Source organism: Dicentrarchus labrax, unplaced genomic scaffold (assembly GCF_905237075.1).
Source record: "Dicentrarchus labrax unplaced genomic scaffold, dlabrax2021, whole genome shotgun sequence".
In the NCBI taxonomy this organism is placed as follows: Eukaryota; Metazoa; Chordata; class Actinopteri; family Moronidae; genus Dicentrarchus; species Dicentrarchus labrax.
Genome location: NW_026136719.1, coordinates 6,830,244 through 6,852,475, shown reverse-complemented (window position 1 = coordinate 6,852,475; position 22,232 = coordinate 6,830,244). Strand labels below are relative to the sequence as shown.

General features: G+C 39.2%; 2 protein-coding genes across 2 annotated transcripts in view; one reads left to right on the top strand and one right to left on the bottom strand.

Moving 5' to 3' along the window:
* lrp4 (low density lipoprotein receptor-related protein 4) overlaps positions 1-22,232 on the top strand; it is a 561,339-nt gene that overhangs the window by 183,666 nt on the left and 355,441 nt on the right. The window lies entirely within an intron of this gene.
* Positions 1-22,232, bottom strand: part of LOC127351684 (protein kinase C-binding protein NELL1-like) — a 234,698-nt gene that overhangs the window by 19,357 nt on the left and 193,109 nt on the right. Inside the window, exons 15-16 of the mRNA XM_051379480.1 lie at positions 11,160-11,255; positions 74-214 (exon numbers count right to left, since the gene is read on the bottom strand). Coding sequence (XP_051235440.1) covers positions 74-214; positions 11,160-11,255 — 237 coding nt within the window. The remainder of the gene's footprint in view (positions 1-73; positions 215-11,159; positions 11,256-22,232) is intronic.

The window sequence follows — 22,232 nt, the reverse complement described above, 5'->3', positions numbered from 1 at the left end:
TGGGCACGCAGAGGTTGAGGAGTTGGTATTTCAAGCAGCGATAGAGATGTTTTTTAATTCAATGTATGCTCACCAATGCAGGAGCTCCCATCGAGCAGGTAGGAGCCATTGTCATGGAAACCACTTCTGCATTCACAGTGGTACCAGCCGGGCAGGTTGACACAGCGGGAGTGGTTGTGGCACTCAATCAGGCCCTCTGCACACTCGTCGATATCTGAAGACACAAACACACACTGTAGCATCAGCATCAGTCTGAATTATTTTCCTGGCAACGTACATCAACCTGAAACTTCAGCTCATTTGTGTCTCTTTTGCCTGTGCTTTGATCTGTGCTAGTTATAGCCGTGGAGGTTGATCCAATCAGAACAAACCGCCACCACAACAGCAGAGCTGGGTCAGCGGCTGCCCACATTAGACAGCCCACATTTCTCTGCCGCCTGTGTGCCACAGCAGGGATCAAAGTCTTTTAGAAATCACACCATTTGGCAGCAGAGTTGTTTCCTTCGTGCACTTTTCTATTTCTTCTCCTCCTCACTCATTCGGCTCTTTCTACTCAGCTCGCTTTGTCTCTCGCATGTGACGTGCATACCCATGCCCAGCCCAGAGGCGTTAGGACTGTGCTCCTTCTCGGGAGAGTAAATCTCTCTCATCCATTATGTATGGTGTGAGCTCTGCTCCTCATCTGCAGCTCTCTTGCTTCTGGCTGAGACCCGACCTGTGCATACACCCTTTCGGTTAAAGTGTGACCTTCAGTCACACCTTCAATTGCTTAAATGTGAACTATAGCAGACAAGGAAAGGTAGTGAGGCACTGCTTGGTAACTGTCATGTCTATGTATATCTCATATTGTGGCTGAAGGGGGAAAAGCCCCATATCTTAAGCAAATCAACAGGAAAAGTGCAGTAGTTTATAGCTCAGGCATTTTTCATATATGTAATGGGTTTTAAAGACTCAGTGTGTAAGGTTTAGTGGCATTTAGCGGTGTAGTTGCAGATTGCAACTCCCTCGCTTCGCCCTCCCCATTCAAGAATGAAGGAGAAACTACGGTGGCCGCGAAAGTCACAAAAAAGTTAACAGCCCTATCTTGTGCCAGTGTTTGGCCTGTCCTTTCTGGGCTACGGTAAAACTCCCAGGAAGGCGTATGTGAATATAAAAGGCTTGTTCTAAGGTAACTAAAACATAACGATTCCTATATTCCGGTGATTATACACTAATAAAAACACACCTATGCATATTATATTCCAGCCAATAGATCCTCCTAACTGTTACAACACTGGAGGGTTGTTTTATAAGCGAGCAAGTGTTGTAGGTTTGTCACCATGTAATCAAAGTCAGTTAAAATCTGAAAATCCACAGAACGTTTTCTCGTCTGTTGTCTGGAATGAGATGCTCCTCTAACAAAGCTCCATCCACAGACTTCTTGTTTCACTGAAAGTGGTTCAAATCTATACACTTATGATGAAAGCAGTAAAAACAATGATACAGGTGAAGTTACATATTGCTTACAAACAAAGTAGAGATTTAGAAACTGTAACTGTAAGCTGCTCATTTCTTACCAAATCACCACTGTGAACGGCAGATGCCATCATAAAGCAAGTTTCTTGTATGCTTTTTTTTCCCTTCTAAATCTGGAGTTATGAGAATATCCATATCAGTTTCATCTTTAGTTCCTTATATGCCTTCCACATGGATGTATTGTGATTAACTTGCTAGGTAACAATAAAGACAGGACAGTTTTTGAGTAGGTTGAAAACAGGGATGTTTGCCAAAATGCTGGTACATTACTTCTTTTCTTTTTTTTCCCTTTGAGAAGTTGTGTTTGTCCACAATGCATGTGTTCTCCAAAACTGTATGCTTATTTGCACAATTCCAAACTTGGTTTTCAATTTCATAGCTTCCACTGAGAATACACACACACACAGTGTGTGCAGATCAGTGTGAGTTTAAGTCGATCAAAACAAGGTTAAGAGTAATATGAATTTCAGTTACAGGAAGGATGCGTCAAGGTCACTGTACATTAAGTGAGAAATGAGTCAGGGTGTAAAGAAATGTGATTTAGAGTAGATTTATTTTGTAAAGTTATATTGAGAAAGTGGAAACAAACCTAGATAACACCCTGATAAAAGCAAGATAGCGGAGAAATAAAACATGGTATATTGGAAAAATGCCTTTTTATGTCTAATATATAGCAAATTATATAGTGATATTAACACATGACTTGCCTTTTTGTTGAAAGGTGTTCTTTTACTATAGAGAAGAGTTGTGTGATTTTTTTCCACCTACATTTAAGCATAAACCCACTGCAGTTGTTCCAACCACATACTGTATCCCATATGGCATCAACACATAGCTACAGATTCTACATCCAAAAAACCAAAAAACCAAACAACAAACTAGCCTTCTGATCTTGTGCTGTGAACATTTTTATGTTGTGAAAGTCACAGTTGATAGGTTTGACCCTGTCTTAAGTGCACACATACAGACACACATATTTATCTCTGTACAGATAAAAGAGAGACTCGGGGTGAGCCGTTTAGCAGTGTCTGTTGTGGTTGTGCCGTTAGCCTGGTGTGCTGTAGGTAAGACCTGACAGCCGCCAGGAGGGCTGCCCTCTGTCAGCCTGTCAGGTCAGAGCTACACCAAGATTCCCTCTCTGACATCCCACTGAAACATACCAAGATTAGAGGTGACTGGTGGCTGAGAGCAGCTAACCCTTTAACAAAAGAGCAGGGCTGTGCGTGTGCATGAGAGGGAATATGTCCATGTCTGGGCTGGTTATACCACATGCTAAAGGTGTAAGGATTTAATCCAGTAGCGTTTAGATTCCATGCATCATTAAGTTTTAAATACTGACCCTGATTAAATTTAACATGATTCATTTTATACTTAAAATTTGCTAATTGGGAAACATAATGTAACTGGGGTCCAGATTTAATTACACACTTTCCACCAAGGCAAAAACACTATCCAAAGACTTACATTTTTTAAACTGAGGCTGCTCAAGTTGATGTGAAAGTCTTTTGGTCACAAAACAATGCTATCCACCCAGATCCCACAGGCCTCTACGTACAGGCACCCACTCTAGGGATAAAGAAACAATCCCTCACTGGCTTCTCACCCACAAACACAGCCAATTGCGTCCATAGAAATACATGACCAAACACTCGAGGTACTGCCGCCAGTCAGTGTAGAATCTCTGTCCAATTTTGTTTTGTTTTTGTATTGTAGCGGTTTATAAAAGAGGTTTTTTTCTTTTTGGAAACATATCTTAATTTTATATATATATATATATATATATATTATTGAGGCACAAACCCAGACAATGAAGACTGAAATATGGCAATTAAATTAAAGAGCCACATTGGCCCTAGGGGGGCCAAAACAAGGGGGGGAGAGTGTAGCTTGGTTGTAATTAAATCAGGTAATGTATTGAAATCACTATGGGGCTGTTAGACTTTAAAGTCTCCTGATTGCTTCAATTTCATATACAATGGAGTGCAGTCACTCAGACAGGTAGGCAGTATTAAAGAACATGCACAGCAACACACTTATAAAATAATCAATTTTATTTATTATTGAAATCTGTCATATTATATTCATTTAACATTTAATGGTTGCATAGCTGTTGGGGTTGTGTGCAAACAATGAGATAGCTGAGCTCTTTATTTAACCCTTCGACAGAACAAAGCAGCCATCGGTCACTGCAAAAAGAGGATTAAGAGCTGCCAGCAGCTCTAATATAAAACATGGACAGACCACATATTGCTTTATACAACATACAGTCTGACTAATTAACCTATAGTATATGTCTGCTGTCACTGTCGCTGTAACTATACAAATGAGTTGTTTGGCACAGTTGCAAAACATGTACAACCTACAGAAAATTAGGATCGTGGCATGATGATTTAACCAACTGAAGCAAGATTTGTTTCACTTGTTTCATTCATTCATCATGCATATCAGCATCATTCATTTGCTGAAATGCATACTTTAAATTTACACACGTGTCTTAGGATTCTGTGCCTTCAGTTTAGAATCTCAAGCAAAACATTTCCCTGTTTTGCAGAACCAATGTTCATGTTCATTGTGGAGAGAGCTCTGCAAGGAAGAACAGCAATAATGCAAAGTTTGAACACCTACAGCACACAAACAACAGACAACAGTGCTGCCAGCCTTCCTAATAACAATAATCCTGCCCTGCTCTCCAACACATCTGTGCATAATTAATGAAAAGTGACTCATTCTAAGAGGTTTTTCACTGCTTCACGGAAACACTATCACTTTATTGTGAGGTATGAGAGGTTGCAGTTCTTCTTTCATCTTCTGAGAGAAATACTAATTTTCTTGTCCGTAAAAATTCAGATTTGAGCATTTATTTCTCTGCTTCTCCCTGTTTCATATTCTATTGCTGACTTTTCTACATTTTACTGCTTTAATTACACAAAACAGAGGAAAGTGACACATTTTTCTTTGTTTTGACTCACAAGGGTGTGTGAAGGTGTATTGGGTGTGATGGTGTAGGAACAGTGTATTTTAGCACAATACAGCAAAACAATGAGCCTAACCTAGAGACAAGGCAAAGTAGGTATGAAGCAGAAAGGTTGGTGCTGCTTCTCATTTAGCAAAGCAAAGTTATCTAAACTTGGGTAAAAAAGCAAATAAAATGGCTTCCTCCATTGCCGACTCTGGTTCTCTCTGTTCCCTTAAAGGTCAGCACTGTCAAGGTGGTGTGCAATTGGTCAACAGTGTGAATTTGTGCGAACCACACTTCTCATATTGCTGGTGTGACTGGGCTCGAAAATCTGAAGCAGGGAGTGGAAGGCTGTAGAGACCTAGATGAACACTATGGAGGATAAAATGACTTTAAATAGTCACTGGATGTAAAGAATCTGTAACAGAATTCAAAATATGATGACTTTATTTAAGTTTCTCTTACTGTAACCTGTTCTTTAAATGTTGGTCCACTAAAACTGGGGAACTATATGAAAAACAGCTACAATCCATGCATGATTCATCTTCTTTGGATGGAAGGCTAGAAGTTAACATTAGAAACACAAGTTTTTATTCAGAAAAAAATGTGTCACTTCGGACTACACTGCATCACCTCTGTGACCTGTGGGATATTTGCATCCATATTAGAATTGAAATATATCATAGTTTAAAGATAGAAAAACCTTTCAACCTGTATCTTAACTATTTTTTCATCATCTTTCTGTCATTCAAGGCACATCGCTAGAGTTCACAGACCTTTAATTATCTCACTGCTGTACTCAGCGCCAACACACAAACACACACACACAAATACTCCTCTACAGTGTACAATTTTGTTTTTCATTAACTTCAATCAACTCATTAGCTTCCACATTTAGCAGCTTTTTATGGAACGGAGCCTCTCTTCATCAAGGTGTTGGAATGAGGAGAACACAAAGAAAACAATAACAACATGCTAAAATTGTCGCATGCATAATTGCTTTTTTGAATGCACCTGTACATTATGCAGTGTCATTTTGTTCCTTTGTGCTGTCAGAAATCCTTCCGTTTCCATGATGTCAGCTTCCATGTTGGTGCATCAGATTTTTTTTTTTGATTTTTCAATTCCAAGAAGCAGGTAAAAAAGGGTCAGTTAGCTTTGGCTAAGGCTATCTAACCAGCTATCATTAACTAGTCAGATTGCAGTCACTGCTGTGACTGGTTTTTAGATCACTCTGTTGCTTCTTGTGTAATTTCCCACCAGTTTCCCACCACAAATGACACATTCTTACATTATTATACCGTATATAATAATCTTTATGGCATGGTAAGATGTCAAAATGTCAGATTCTGGTGGGCTTTACCCAATTTTGACCAAATATGTAGTTACTGCGATTATTCTGGAAGGATGGGCAGCATGAGCGTGTGATCTGTATTTCATGGAAACAACTACATGTCAGCATTTTCCTTGATAAAACTGAAAGTTTGGCACAATGGTGGCACTACAGGAAAGGTCAGGGGGCACCAAAAATACGAACATTCATCCTCTGGGGGGCATGAATATTCGTATCAAATTTTATGTACATGCAATAAGCTTGTCGTTCACTTGTCTGAAGCACTGCATTTTATGGCACTCTGGCCAGTTCTTGTCACAATATATTGCTCTGTTCAACAGTTTTGGATGGAAAAACCAACCTCACCAACCTTAGAATTAAAAATATTTTTTTATAGATAAGCTATTACATAAAATTTAAACTTTTATACAGGAGGAGGTAAAACTAAAAAAATTAAGACTGTCTGATCTGGGACCTGTGATAATTCACAGCACCAATTGTAGGCATAGTAAAACCTAATTCCACCAGGACTCTGAATCTCTTTTTATGGAGAGCACATGCTATTTAAAACCCTATTCATAACCCACCTAGTAAGACCTTTTTCATTTAGAAGTAATAAAAGCTAATTTCATTCACACACAGTCGATAATTCCTGTAGCTCAATAGACTTATAAAGCTATTTGTTAGCTTGTGTGCAAGGACAAGAGTCTGTTTGTGTGTGTGAACAGCCCTCCATTCTCTTCGTCTGTGGCAGTGAAGTGGACAGGTGACCTTCCTCTGGTATAAAGTACAATATGCTAGAGTAAACACACACATACACTCCATCAATCTTTGTTGCAGCCACAGGAAGGAAAGCAGCCAGCATTTCACAGTTCCTTCTGTTTCCTTACAATGCAAAAGAGAGCACTTAGTACTTTCTTCAGGGCTTCACTTCTGCCCCGTCTGTAGATTTTCCCGAAGGGGATACGTGAAGACTTTATGACAGCCCAGACTGTGAAGAGCTGTGAGTTTTATCTCACTGTGGAAATGGGAATTAATCCACACACACATTTAAAATAATCCCCAAGCTCTCAGGAGAGTCCTCTGGCCTGCTACATAATTACACTACCTCAGCCCTACTAACCCACTGAAACAACATCATGGAAAATGTCACATGGGGTATTTACAGTTATGCGTCCTCAGACAGAAACAACCTCCAGGGTGTGTGTTTGTTGCTACCTGATAGTCTGTGACCAGTAAATGTGCATAAAATTAACAGCCCTCTGATTAAAGGAGCAGTTAAAGTGACCACAGACCACAGCCGAGCGCTAATGAATGCATGCAGAGCTGTTCTAAACTACCAATGACATCTTCATTACTTTCCATTTACCTCTTATAATCGTACATTCCTACAGTAACTTGTTATTGACATGATACAGATTTTAAGAAGCAGGAAGGAGACAAGGTGTGTGTATGTTTTTAAAGAATGACTTGCAAATAAGCATATATTTGGTAAAATACATGTTATTTAGTTTCAATTTCAGTGTGAAGTAGAGCCTAAATCCCATTTCAAATACAATCACTGAATTGCTGTTGCTACAACTCTGTGTCTTGGATACATACTCTGCAGTACAGTATGTACCTTACATTGGCTGTTTGTCAAAGAAGTAGTATGAATTTCACAATGTGAACTGGGAGTTCATTGCTAGGTCAGCTGTTCAGTTTTTGATTCTTTGGAGTAAAGCATTTCAGAAAGTAATTCACAAGGATCCAACAGTGGATCTGTGGTGGCAATACGAACCCACTGGAGAAAGACAGGCAACCCTGAGGAACGGATCAACGTGGGAGAAGATGAAAAGATCAGTGAAGAGTATGACTCTGTTTCCACTGGCTTTATATTTACATGCTCTTAACCTCCCATTGAGCTACAGTATACACCACAGAGCAGTGAAGCAGTGATGTGTTTTATTACACAGGAGGGAAGGACAGCATAGAGGGAGATGGAAATGGAGACAGGAGATAGAGACAGATGTACCGGAGAGACACACAGACGGACAGAGTTTGACAGATGTAGAGAGTGAAAGTGTAACAGAGACAGACAGAGACACCGTGCTTGGAGTTAAAACAAGAACCTTCGGTACCGATTGTACAAGTTGCCTATGGCAACTCTTCAAGGGAAACTCCATCAACCCCGACAGCACTTTAAGAACGTGGAAGTAGTTTACTTCCATAACACTACTACAGCATAACATGCACACAATGTATTGTTTTTTTTATTATAGCGGAATTTGCTTAAAATGTATAAGACAGTTGTAGATGATCAAACAACGAAGTACAACAACTTCTGATGGAAAAAAAATATTATATAACTTTAGATCTAATTGGGTAATAGAAACACATACAAAGAGTAGCTCTGTTATTCACAGCATTGTTAATGCTTCTAGGAAAACCACAAAAGCATACACACACTGAAAACACTGATGATGCTGATAAATAGTCATCATCATTATGAAGACCAAACCAAAAGGTCCAGTGTGTAAGGAGGATCTATTGGCAATAGTATAATGGAATGTAATATGCGTAACTATGTTTCCATTACTGTATATTAATCTGAAAATAATACTGTATCCTCTAGTGGAGCAGTGGATCTATTACATGCTTTGGCGTGTGACTCGGTTGGTCATTTACACTTCCATTAACACCGCTATTCCTTTCAGAGCTCACAGTTTGTGGTAACACTTCAAGTCCTTTCAGCCCTTTCACTCCATCTAACTTTTCACAGCTTCTATTCCAGAAACACCCAACGATCAGCATTTTAATAATAATAATAATAATAATACATTTTATTTAAAAAGCGCTTTTCTGAATACTCAAAGACACTGTACAATATAATATAAGAAGAATACAAGAACATCAATCAGTAAAACAATATAGAACCGTACATTACATACGTTAAAAACACATTAGACTGAGCTAGATTTTAAAAGCCATTTTAAAAAGGTGTGTTTTTGTCAGTGAATTTTAAGGTATTTACGCTGCTGCTTTAAATATGTAAAAGAAAAATGACCCATTTCTAGTTTTAAATAAAGATATGATCTCTCCAAATGTTCAGAATTGTGTTCATATGTTATCTCTCATCCCCTGACAACAAACTACGAAACATATTGTTAAAGTAAACTCTAGTTGTTGGTGGCTCAGAAGTGAGCACATAGTGAGCAGAAATCAGCTTCTGCAAATGAGGTTTACGTGTACAGTGTAGAGAATTTGTTTGACATCCAGAGACAGACACAGACTTTGACATACAGAGACGGAGTGATTTTGCACTGCATCACATCTGTGGCAGCCTCAGGCAGCAGCCAGAGGGCCACAGGGAGGAGCCTCATTAGTGGGATGATGTGTTAGTCCATATTTTGCTCGTCATCTGCTACTTACTTCAATGCTTCATTTTCTTTGCATAATCTTTTCCTTCCCCCACCCTCTATAAAGTGGTTCAAAGAGAAACAACATAATCATTTTGGAAATGCAATATAGCCTTTTTTTTTTTAACTTTTTTTAAGAAGTCTACATTTTGTTAGTCGTCAAAATTCAATTTACAGGCACAAATGTAAAGTCTGTGCCAAGCTGAAACAACAAATTGTTAAAATACAATTTTATTTTCAGTGAACAGCACTGTCGAATGAGCTTACCACATTAATTAATAGACGCTGTTTATTTGGAGGTTAATTAGTCCTTGGTTGATTGTTAAATAAAGAGTTGGACACTGATTGCCATTGATTACCTCTCAACAGTTCAAATGCTCAGACAATTATATCTGAATTTGTTTTCGTATCAAGGTTAATTTCTCCACAACAAAGTGTTGTTAAAGAAAAGAAGACGTGTTTGATTTAACCGCAGAGTGATATTAACTATGACTGTTTTCTAAGGTCAGAAAATGTAACAGCTTTCATTGAATTAATGTTCAATTTATGATTACTTTGCAGGTCATTTGATTAAAGCTAACTGGAATTTGTGTACTTCTCCTCCATGCACCCACACAGAGCTCTGAAAATTTAAAGATCACAGGGAGAACAGGTTGTCCCCACTTGAATAACATGGAACTTCAGCTGAATTTAGAATTCTTGAGATCCAGACGCATGAGGAAACTCAAACCAGCAGAAAGCACTTTATTAGTGCTGTGAGAAATGCCTGACCTAACAGTGACAGTGAAATAACATTTAAAGCTTTCTATTATTTTTTTTACTGGGGGGCACAAAGTTATTGATATTATGGCTGATACTACACATTATTGCAATCTGCTGTTAAAGTTACAAACCAGTTTTATAAATTAATATTTGAATTGAACTAACACTGTTGAGGCACTTATGAAAAAGGAACAGGAAAGGGACTACAGAAAACTATGTCTGCTTCTTCTGCTTTTCATCTTAACAGAATCCATTAAGACTAACAGCTGTACCTGATGTCTAAGTGGTTGAGGCTACACGTAGAGTAATTTCACCAATAATGTGCACATTTATGTGTAACCTGATATCTAAAGGGAAACCATGGAAACATTGGCAACATGCAGTGAACAACTGACCTGTAATTAAGGTGCTCTATGAGGGATGGTTGATCACGATTGCTCATGAGAGCAGAGATGAGATGAAGAAAAATGAGAGGAAAACATGAGCCCTGAGAAATTGGGTAAGGATCAGTGAAGATGAGAGGAAGGAGGGGAGGAGAGGTAAATGGGAAAGAAAGGAAAGGGATAGAAGAAAGGAAAGAGGAGAGAAGAAGAGAAGAAAGTAAAAAGGGAGAAGCAGAGGAGGGGGTTAAAGGGAAGAGGAAAGGAGAGGGAAAAGAGAAATGGCAATTAAAAGGGAATATGGGAAGAGAGGAAGGAAAAGCAAGGGAGGAGAGGAAGAAAGGAAGAGGGAGAGGAAGGAAAATTGAGCAGGAGATAAGGGAAGAAGAAGGGGGGAGCAGAGTAGAGAAGAATTAGCTGTCCTTTTCTACAGCTCTCCTGGGATCCTCAATCTGCGCTGGCCAATTTAAACACAGGGCTTTGGAGATTGTGTGTGTGTGTGTGTGTGTGTGTGTGTGTGTGTGTGTGAGTGGGGGGGGAGAGAGAGAGAGAGAGAGCGAGAGAGAGAGAGAGAGAAAGAGAGAGAGACAGAGAGAGAGAGAAAGAAAGAAAGAGACAGAGCGAGAGAAAAAGAGGAGAGAGAGAGAGAAACAAGAGACAACTGCTGATCCCTCAGACCGACCTAATGACCATTCCTCCGATGTCACTTGTGAAACTTGATAACAACAATATGATGCTCCAACTGAGCTTTAATTAGGAGGGACAACTGAACAAGCCAGGCAGGTGAGGAGTCAGGTGGGATTCTCAGGTCTTACCTGTCTCACAGCGTCGTCCTGTAAATCCAGAGGGACAGACACACGTGTTGGGAGACACACAGGTCCCTCCGCTCCTGCATCCCTCCTCACAGAAGGCTACAAAGAGAAAAAGAGATTTATTAGCTCAGTTTGTCTCCATATCCTGGATTTCACAGCAGTAGCACAAAAGGGGCTTTGAAATCCCGCAGTTTAAGGTTTCATGAAGACATTACGAAGTGCAAAGTGGTTCCCCTGACTATATTTGTAAAAGCAGTGTAACCGTTCTGAGAGGAAACGCTGACACTTTTGTCATTCACATGGGTTTATAAATGGTGTTTTTATGTTTGGATTTGTGTGTGCTCAGGATGTGGAATGCCATGGAACAACCTGATAAAATCCGAAAAAATTGCAATATCTTGCACCTAAAAGAGCCACTTCACCCCCCAAAAGAAAAAAAATCACAGCAGTTTTATTACCGACATCACCTCATACAAAACTGTAACCTGTACTCTTCAAATTCATATTGCTTTCAAGTGGTTATCATTTGGCGGACAGCTTCTCCATATGGCTGCTAAAGTATCAGAATTAAGTGATGGAGATAAAAAAGGCACCATGGGTAAAAAGTCTTAGAGACATTTTTAAAGGTGCACTAATATTTTTAAATGAACAATCATTCAAATGAGTAATGTGACAGTGGTCACTTGTAGTGACAAACCAACAGAGTATTACAGTATGGCTCTTTTTTTAGCCTCTTTCAGCTCATTGTTTTGATTTTACAGCACATTTACTGTATGGCTCAGATTAAACGCTCTCATCCAACCTGTTTCCAGCAGCTGTTTTCAAAAGCAAACCATGACAAAACTGTCTGCACACTACCTGTGCAGCACCAAAGAACAGACAAAGTTAACAAACCGGTAAAATAAGTGAAACATCTAGGATAGACGATAGAGTAAGATATTTTTTGCCAGAGGAGACAAAACCAGAGGAGAGTAAATAATGGCCTGACATTCGTCCAGTGGACTGAAAAATTACTCCAAATGAATACTAATGTAAATCTTTATTTTATAAGGTGATAATATAGCATATGTCAGATGTTGTGTTTTCAGCATGTTGTAGAGATCATCTATCCCAAACTGGACAGAAAAAAATATCACAGCCTTAAAGATTGTACTGTTGAACTGTTGAACTGATTAAATGTCCTTTTTATAGGAATACGGTCTAGACCTGTGCTATATGAAAAATGTCCTGAGATAACTAGTGTTATGATTTGGCACCATACAAATAAAATTGAATTGAAGTGAATTAATGGGTCTACCTGTGGAGCTACACCAGATACAGAAGCAGGCAATAATGCAGCAGGATAAATATGTCCCCCTGTTATGTGTGAGGAATATTAGCATAAAGCAATTGGGATAACAATATTAAAAGAAAACATTTATTCAGCTGTTACACATATGGCCCACAAGGTTTTTTTTTACTGTTAAGCACTGGTTGAAATGAACAATTTTGAAACTTGTGTCACCTGATGCTTCCACTGTAAAACTGAACTGAATAGTATTCCTGTTTTTTATGGAGTTTATTTTGAAAGATGTACTGGTTACAAAAATGTAACAGATTTTATTGTGCATACTCAGGCACGGCTCTAAGGTAAGTGGACTGCTTTTATAAAGCACATTTATCCTGAGAACAGTGCAAGCACTTTACAAAGCACTTCACCCACACGCGCGTGTACACACACACACACACACACACACATTCAAATACATTCCCATGCAAGGAGCTAAACTGAGGCAGCAAATATGAGGTTTAGTCTCAAGGACGACCTGCTCTACCAACTGAGCTACTGTAGTACCACACTTGAAAGAAATGTGATAAAACCCTGGCATGTGTGGATTTGCTGCCTCACATTTTCTCTTGTGGTGTGTATTTTATGAGTGCCTAGTGTTGCTGGTAAGAGGGCCATGGCACCACACATAAAAACACGGATCATTTGTCAGTGCCACCACAAATTCTGAGTTCTGAGAAATTTAGGGCATTAAAACTATTTAGTTGAGGTTAGGGAAAGAACACCTTTATGGCTTAAATAAACAAGTGTTGACAGTAGATGGAACACAAACTGTTGTATCCATTGTCAAAGTCATACACCTTCTCCACTCAGACATCAACACCTACTTTACACCTCCTCTCTACAGTATGTGTCTGGTCATGCCAGAAGGTGCCACAATGAAATTAGGTTCTCTGTCACTAAAACTAAATCAGGCATTAAATGAATTTACACCGATCAGCCACAATATATTAATTTTTATTTATGACCAGTTTCTATCAGAACCAGCATTAACCATTTGAGCTACAGTAGCTCGTCTGTTGGATTGGACAACATGGGTTAGCCTTTGGCTGCCCATGACCCTGTCGCTGGTTCATCGGTTTTCCTTCCTTGAAGCACTTTTGATTTTTGGTTTTGACCACTGCAGACTGGGAACACCCCACAAGAGCTCCAGTTTTAGCCATCACAATTTGGCCCTTGTCAAAGTCGCTCAAATCCTCATGCTGCCCATTTTTCCTGCTTCTAACACATAAACTTTGAGGACAAAATGTTTACTTGCTGTCTAATATATCCCACCCACTTACAGGTGCCATGATAATAAGATAATCAGTCTCACTTCACCTGTCAGTGGTCATAATGATATGGCTGATTGCTGTATTTTGGTCAAAAACTTTGCTGTTTTAAACACTGGTGGGACCAAGCCCTGAGAGGTTATACATTATATACGTCACTGATTTTGCTACTGACTGTCATTATTTGCCCCACCACTAGAGGTCACTTGTCTGGGAAATATGTTGGTGGTCAAAAACAGGAATAAAAGTGTATAAATAAAGCTCAAATGTGACCTTGTGAAAAAAATAATTTAATTTAACATCAAAATGTTTAACTCTGACAGTCCATAATTACTCAACCACAAGTCAGATTTAGATTACATTTGATTAATCGATGCATATTGTTATTGATTGCCCATAGAGCTGCAGGCATCATTCATGAGGTGACATTTCACCTGTCTACTTTGTAGTTATTTGAAAATCTTGTGTGTACATCTCGCCACCTTTTGTTGGAAGCAGGCCGGCAGTGCAGATGACTGCGTTTTGTTCTGTGAGCGTGCAGGGAGTGATTAATCAACATGGCTGAGACTCACAAACCAGAAACTGCAGGTTGAGGAGAGCCGGCAGAGGAATGTTCTCTACTGAACAAAAGGAAGAGCGAGTGGGGGGAGAGACAGTGAGAAAGAGTAGTTAGCCAGTTCTTAAAGCGAGGAGGATTAAACCAAAAAGAGGGCATACTTAATTGAGCAAGTTCATTAAAGAGAAATTACTTGAGTATTTCTAAGCTTAATTAATGACATGATTTGAAAGATGAGCCTAAATGGGCTGAAAAATCTATTTATAGTGACATACATAGGGTGTGTGAGTATGATATCTGTGTGTGTGTGTAATGTATGTGCAACAGCTCGTATTCCTTTTAGTTTATGAATCCAAAGAATCATAATTTATCTGTGTAAATGATCACCCTGGTGTTTGGAAAAAAAACTGCTAAATATACAAACGAATGCATAAGTGCAATAAATAAAAGCAGAGTCTCATGCCAGAAGCTATTAGAGCTATTAATTTGACTGGTTCCACTATTTAAGACGTTCTATCAGGCCCTCATTAGGAGCCTGATTGCCTCTGTACTAATAAACCTCACACTTAAAAATTAATTACACTTATATTGACTCAATCTATCTCCAGCTCTAATTATCATTTCACCACCATCAGCATAATGCTGCCTGCCTGTTGAACTAATGACTTCCAAAGATGAGGGGGCTTCACTGGGGGTGGGTGTATTGTACGTTTTTAAGACCCCCATTTTTCAATCAAGGCTGCTGGCAACAATTTTCTAGCTAAAAGACAACCCCAAGTTTCCAGTTAGTTCCAGTATTTTCTTCTTCCCAGAATAAACAAAAACTCTCGCTGCGTAACTTTAGACCACTGGCATACAGAAACTTTCCACTGAAACTCACATTTAGCACAATTATAATGTGTACCAATATGCATTTTTATGGAATCCATTTGCTACAACAGCTACCTGTTTGTTTCCTATTTACCATAACCCAACGCATCTGTATGTTATCTTATTCCAGAATGACTGACCCCACCTTTTGCAGGCTCGGCTGCTTTGAGTTATGTTACTGCTTGTGGCTTTTTTGCATTGCAGCAGTGCAACTGACCAATCACCACCCTGCAACAACATGGTTTCTTGTTTTTGAAGTTCAAGTGAAATTCAGTGACGTTGATTTGGAGTTAGACGCAAATTTTCTACAGGTAAGGTCAGGCTATGGTGAGCATTTACCTGATTGTGATCGTGTTTACATTCTTTAATTCAATGTTCGATAGGGAGTGGAAAATGGCGACAAGAAGTTTATGCTTGAAATTGCTTTGCTAGATCTTCGGTGGATGTACAGCATGTGCTCTCTAAGGGATTCATTTTAGAGGAGAACTGGTTGTTTTCAGCTTTTCTACATAGACTTATACACAAAGTGTGATAGCGATGGTTTTCCATTCCCGAATAAAACTGAGAAGAGAAAAGTGGTCCTGCTGTTCCGACAACCACAGCAGAGAACATTCCATACTGCTGAAAAGGAGTAGTACTTCACATCTTATACAGTAGAAAACAAAACGTACAAAGATGAGAGCTACAGTTGCATTGTATTCTGTTCCATTTCCTTCTCCTGTGGTTGTACAAACTGATCTCTATTTCGATTTCCTCTTCTGACACCAAAACCTGGTGTTTACCATTGATGCTACAGATTGCTATCATGTTCCACTGTTGCTGGAAATATCTCAAGCCTCCACAAACTCTGTAATCTCACCACCGACTTATACAAAGCATTTCACCAACACTTCACCACCTTCCTTCATCTTCCTCTCCTCTTTGTGTGCCTTGTATCAATTTTCTTTTCATTTTTCCTCTCCGGCTCCTCCCCCCACAGAGACAAATGGCTTATGCTGAGGCTGCGTGGAGGTGACAGCCCTCCTTCATTGTAGTCTCTGTGACCTCCAGCTAAACTATCTCACTGCTCAACTGAGCCTGTTGCTGACTCGTGACTTCCAGAGACATGCTTATAACCACAGATTTGCTATTTGGGTTTCCCATTATGGTCCGAGATTGCTTTCCAGTGGGTGGTGAGAATGGAATCATTCCACTCTGTGCCGTGGCTAACAGCCACATTCACGGTCGTTGGGTGTCCAAGGATCCATCTCAGAATTAAGAGCAGGAATATCACAGAGAAAACCAATGGATATTCCAATTCAAGTAGGTATGAGAAGAGAAAAAAGTTTTGTTTTTCTATGGTAGTATAGAATTAAGCTAATTAGCGTCCCATGGAATAAGGCACAGCTCAATGATATGCTGCATTAAGACATCGTTAGCCTCCTGATAATGATCTCATCTCTAACTTAAAGTTCAGTTTAAAGCTGCATTTTTCAATTTTTAAAAAAATATTATACAATTTTGTCAAATGACACACGTAATGTTAAAAGGGGTGACTCATAGCCAAACTTTGTGCCTTGCATGTATAACATTAGACTCACATTTGAATAAGCATCCGTATCTTAGGGCTTGAGGATATGCACTTGTGTCCAACAACAGTGGTACCAGAACAATCAGGATCCTAGGAACTACTGGCAGCTACGGCATGAGCTGTGTGGCAGAAGGGACTGTTTGCTGATTGGTTGAAGTTTGCCTGTGATAGACGGTGATAGATGGTTCACCCAGTCACCTGCCAAGTACTTTTTCAAAGGCTCTTTTCCAAAGAGTTTCAAACTTCAACTTCCCATATGGTTCTGTGCAACAAACCACCTGCTGCAGTCAGGTTATCCAATCTTTCTGAAAGATAAACTATCCGACGATAGCAACACTTATTGCTGCTCTGAAGGTATTCCCAGAATCCTCAAATACTTTTCTAACCATCTGGATAAAAAAAATATTCAGTCTGCTGCAGGATAAAAAAGATTTTTAACCTGTTTCCCAATTTCAAGACATGGTAAACTTGGGAAATCAGAAGTTCACTCTATGCTTTGTTTCCTTATCCAAACAAAGATGGTAGCTATAAAGTTTTTGGACAGGAACTTGGGAACACTTGGGTTAAAAGACTGATTGTGCAGCAGATGGAATATTTTTTTTACCAGATGGTTAGAAAAGTCTTTTATGTAAGACTAATACACAAGAGGCATAAACAGGAGATAGGTCACTCAGCTTTGTAGTCTCTTTTAGCTTATTGTTTTGGTTTTATGGCACATTTCAAGTCTAATTTTGTATTGTCTTGCCTGAGGATTACAATACTATACCACAAATGAACACATAAACATTATTAACACAATACATACATAAATAATTTTGGCAGTATTTCTTATATTGCTCCTGGTAAAGACAGTTTGGCTAGTCACTGTCTGTGCTGCTGGAAGGACAGTTGGTTCAGAAGACAGTGACAGCCATAACAGGGGTCAGAGGCAATTTAGATTGTATGGCGGTGCGTCTCAGTAGCATTTAAGCACTGCTGACATCTTTCTTTTCAGTTGTCACTCTCACCAACCCCAACTCCAGCAGCAGCAACAAGCTCTGATAAAAAAAAAAAAGTACACTACCTGCCCATCAGCAAACAGCACACACATAAAGTTAGAGACTGGCTGAACATTTAGCAGCTAAGAGTCAGATATTGGTGACCAAATCAGAGCTGAAAGGAAAGTGAATTTTGGTCTTCAACAGGTGGTCAGACCAACTGTTTAGAATTAATGATGATGTTCTCAGTGTCTGCTGGATGAAGAAATAAGCAACTGTTTGCTAAAATGTTAACCATAGCAATCCTAAAGGGCTGTGTTTCTGTCAACTTGCTAGTTTTCCTGCCCCCTACTGGCCAAACATCAATTAATGCAGATTTTAAATCTGAGCATGTCTTCCAACAGATGCTGATATGAGGAAGAGGGAAGAGAATGTACAATAAAACACATCACAGAGCGCTCCTGAGCACACCCTCAGTAGTTCTGACAGAGGAACAGAGGGGTATCTAGATAATGGACTGCCTTCCTCTTCATCTCTCCCACAAACCTGATCTCAGAAGAATAAAGAGACGACATTTCTCTTTTTCTCTCTGCAGTGTATCTGTATAACATCTGCATAGTTTGCCTGCTAATGAATGCACAACTGCAGGCTTAAAGGGAGAGCTAGAAGTCCACTGTCAAGCCTGCAAGGAAGAGCTGAGCAGGCCAGAAACTCAGCTAAGAAAGTATTAACACAAAACCATTTACTCATACAAATGCCTCACTTTGTTATGCATCAGAGTAGAGGCAGCTCACCCTTGGCTGTACTCTGTTGGGCATTTACTGAACATCACAGATAATGGCCGCACTTACAAGACAATAAGGACTCGGGCCAGGCGGTCGGCATGGATTAAAGATTCATTAAGGAAGATTTTTACTGCCATAATGTATCTGCAGAGGGTTGAAAGGGTGGTTGATCAATACCACTGACACGACAATTAATTCCACCAGGTGCTTTCCAAGATTTCTCGCTCTGGAACGGACCTCCGCACATTTCAAACTGCTAAGGGATGGAGGGCGGGAGAGCCATGTGGGTTTCCAAGTAAAACTACAAATTACAGAGCAATTCCAGTAATAAGTATGGTGTCATAGTATTACCTCTTTATCGTTCTCCTAGATGCTATTTTTACTCCCATTACAGCTTAGCTGTCCCAGAAACTGTTGCTTAAATGTATTTCATTAAAAACTGCATGTGTGAGGGATTTGGTAATTAATTCACTTTCTCTTCAATTACTCTGAAATCACTTCTTTAAAAAAACTAAACCTGCCAGTGAACCATAGAGGTCAAAATGAATTGCACATATATTAGTAGTGTGCATGCAGAAAGACAGCTTGAAATGTTGCCTCCATAACCAGATGGCAGCAGAAGACTGAGCTAACACTGAGGTGCCATTAGTTTGTTAGACAGGAAGACTGAAAAACATGAGCACAAGTGACAACCAGATTTTTTTCTGTGACACATTTTCTAGATGTAAAACAGCTGTCAATGTTTAAATGGCCTTCTGAGATTCTTGCTTCCACTTTAAAAGCATTCAAAGCGCTGTATTTTTTTCTCTGCTGATAACACTTTAGGCAGCAAAATACTACATGTTCTTGTGTACATAGTTATCCATTTCTGGACAGCCCTGCTTAATGCCACTTTAAAATGCTGTCTCGACTGATCTCTTAAAAGCATGCTCTATAATCCTAATCCAAAGTCACATTTTTATAAATATCCACAAGTAAAGGCTGCATTAAAAGACTCACAGATGCTCTATTTTATGAACCTGCTTGGCTTTCATACACATGATAAGCAGTTGGGTTATGTGTTCAGATTGACTACATGCAAACATGTCAGGAACACAGGTGTACATTCGGACTTCCATCCATCCTTCCCTAACCTCAATCAAGTAGTTTTAGTTGCCTAAACCTAATCACACCGTAATCACAGAGGTGGCAGATTGGAAAATGTTGTTACGAATCATTTTTTAGAACAATTTTGGAAGGCACTGACAAACAATCCTCTCCTGGTGATTGGGGTGCCAGATCAGAAAACATTCATTTAGTTTGGGGAGATATTGTGCAAAGGAAACCATTTTGTTAGAAGATTATAGGAATGTGTTGGATGAGATTGTTGTCAAATATGACCATAATTCAAATGATATTTTTCTTCACTATTTATAGGATTATACACAAATAAGAAAATCCCCACAAAACAAACTGACAGAATTATCATCTGAGTCAGCAGTTCTCTTCAGCTGATTTCGGTGTATTTCAGATTATTGTTTAGGTTTATGGCCTGCAACTTTACTGTTTTAGTTCACTCTCACAGCTCTCATTAGTAGCATTTCAAAACACAACGTATCATTAGGTGGGCACAAACGTGACTCCAAAAGAATGTGTAACTGCTGGTTGTGCAATCAACTGCTTGCTAACATGATCGCCATAACAACTTAAGAGGTGACATTAGCGTTGGGTTATCGCGTTTCAGCCAGTAGCCTTAGTAAAGTTTATATAGTAATGTTATTATGTATGCTATAAATAAACCTAATTACTATGTACTGGCTTGAATTAAAAAGTTTGATCCTTTGAGTTGACAAGAAAACCACACTTACATAAGGAGTACATTCGTGCTTAGAAGTGGGTGCTAAGTGTGGGCGTATGTATGTTTATAGATGCATTTATGTGTTTGAAAACTTACCCAGTTGAAGTACAACTGAAGTTGAAGTATGTATAGTTTGGTGAAAATAAGTTTATAAAGAGAAGATCTTGGCAGGACTCTGTCAATAAAGAAAAACAAAATAACCTCAAGCTAAAACAGTTCTATTTGTTAGAAGTTTGTTTTGTATTTTTTTATTAAAAAAATAAAAATAAAAAAATCAATTGCTGAATAACAACTGAATAAAAAACAAAAAAACAAAAAGAAAACACAACCCAAAAACATATTCATCTCACTGCCTTTTTTTTCAACTGAATCAGTGTGTGGCAAACATTAACTGGCTGTTCACGCCACGTCTGGATGATTTTATCTATTTTCATCTGTGGAAGAGTCGTGGGGGCATGAACCTATCAGAGCAGCGAGGATAGGAGGAGCAGGGACGCCCTTGGCAACTGGATGTGAGGAGCTTTCATAACCAAGGGCGGTGCAGGACAAGCAACACAACTCCCTCTATCTGAATCCATTACTGAGACACACACACACACACACACACACACACACACACAGGTAGGCAGGCTAACACCACTGTTTTCTCCAACCTCTGCTGTTTCACTGATAAGATGAAGTTTGCTGCTGAGATGCGAGATGTAGTGATGGAAATACACATGACCCATGCTGCTGGAATCTGGAGGAGGGATATGCGTCGCATCAAGTCTGGATGTGAATTTGATTTTATGAGAAAGATTGTGTTGAAAAGTCACTTGTTGGTCCAGAGTGGTGTTTTTTTCTCTTTGGTTTTCGATTATATTCAAATACAAGGGAAACACATACACACACACAAACAATGGATAATCAATGTCCCTATATTTGGATAATCATAATAATTTAAGTAAACAATATATTTTTTCTTCCCAGTCATGTAAGAGAGCTTGCTCAGAACCTGTTTGTTTAATATTATAAGAACAGAATAGAAGAATTTGAACAGTAACTGAAAACAATAAACCCTGCGCTTGTTTTAGTTACTTGGCCCCAATTTCACTAACATCATTTAGATTTTCAGGGCTACGTCCAGCTTTGACCTACTGTACTCATAATATTTGCATATGGAGTTTTAGTGTGTGTCTGATTACCCATGTTTTCACTCTCTAATAAATGATTTGATAATATGGATAAAAGATGGATTCTACAACCTTTAACAACTTTTTCCTTTACAAAAATAAATAAAGAGGTGAGTAAAATGTAATCATATCTGCACGTGGCATCCTGCAGCAGTAGTCTCTACTCTGCTCATACCTGAGAGCAATATCTCATAAAACCTCTTCATTTCCACACTCATTCATTCTCTCTGAAGATACAGAGCATAAATAGCAAGCAAGAAAAGAAAAAAAAAAACCTTTAAAAATATGACTGCATACTAGACCTGTCAGTGTCACCCTGACAGACAGCTCATGGAAGAGACGGAGGACGGATGAGAGGTGGGAAATAGATGGATGAAAGAAGAGAAGATGATGGAAGTGACAGCTGAGAAATCTGCATTAAAAGAAGCTGCGGATAAGATGGGGATGTAAAGTGGATTCGGATATGCATACGTGTGTGTGCAGGTGGAAGCCCCATCAGGCAGAGCAGTGGCTGGTATTAAAGGCAGGTGAAGGAAACAGAAACCGTCATAACATCCCCCACAATGAGGTGGCTGCTGCTTCATTCTTTCACTTTGTCAACACACTAACGTCTCACTATACTAATCTGTATTTTTTCCTCTGTGACCTCCGGTTCAACCTTTTTATCCATGCTAGCAGGGCTCTAGGGATGGTATTGATGGTTTGGGATAT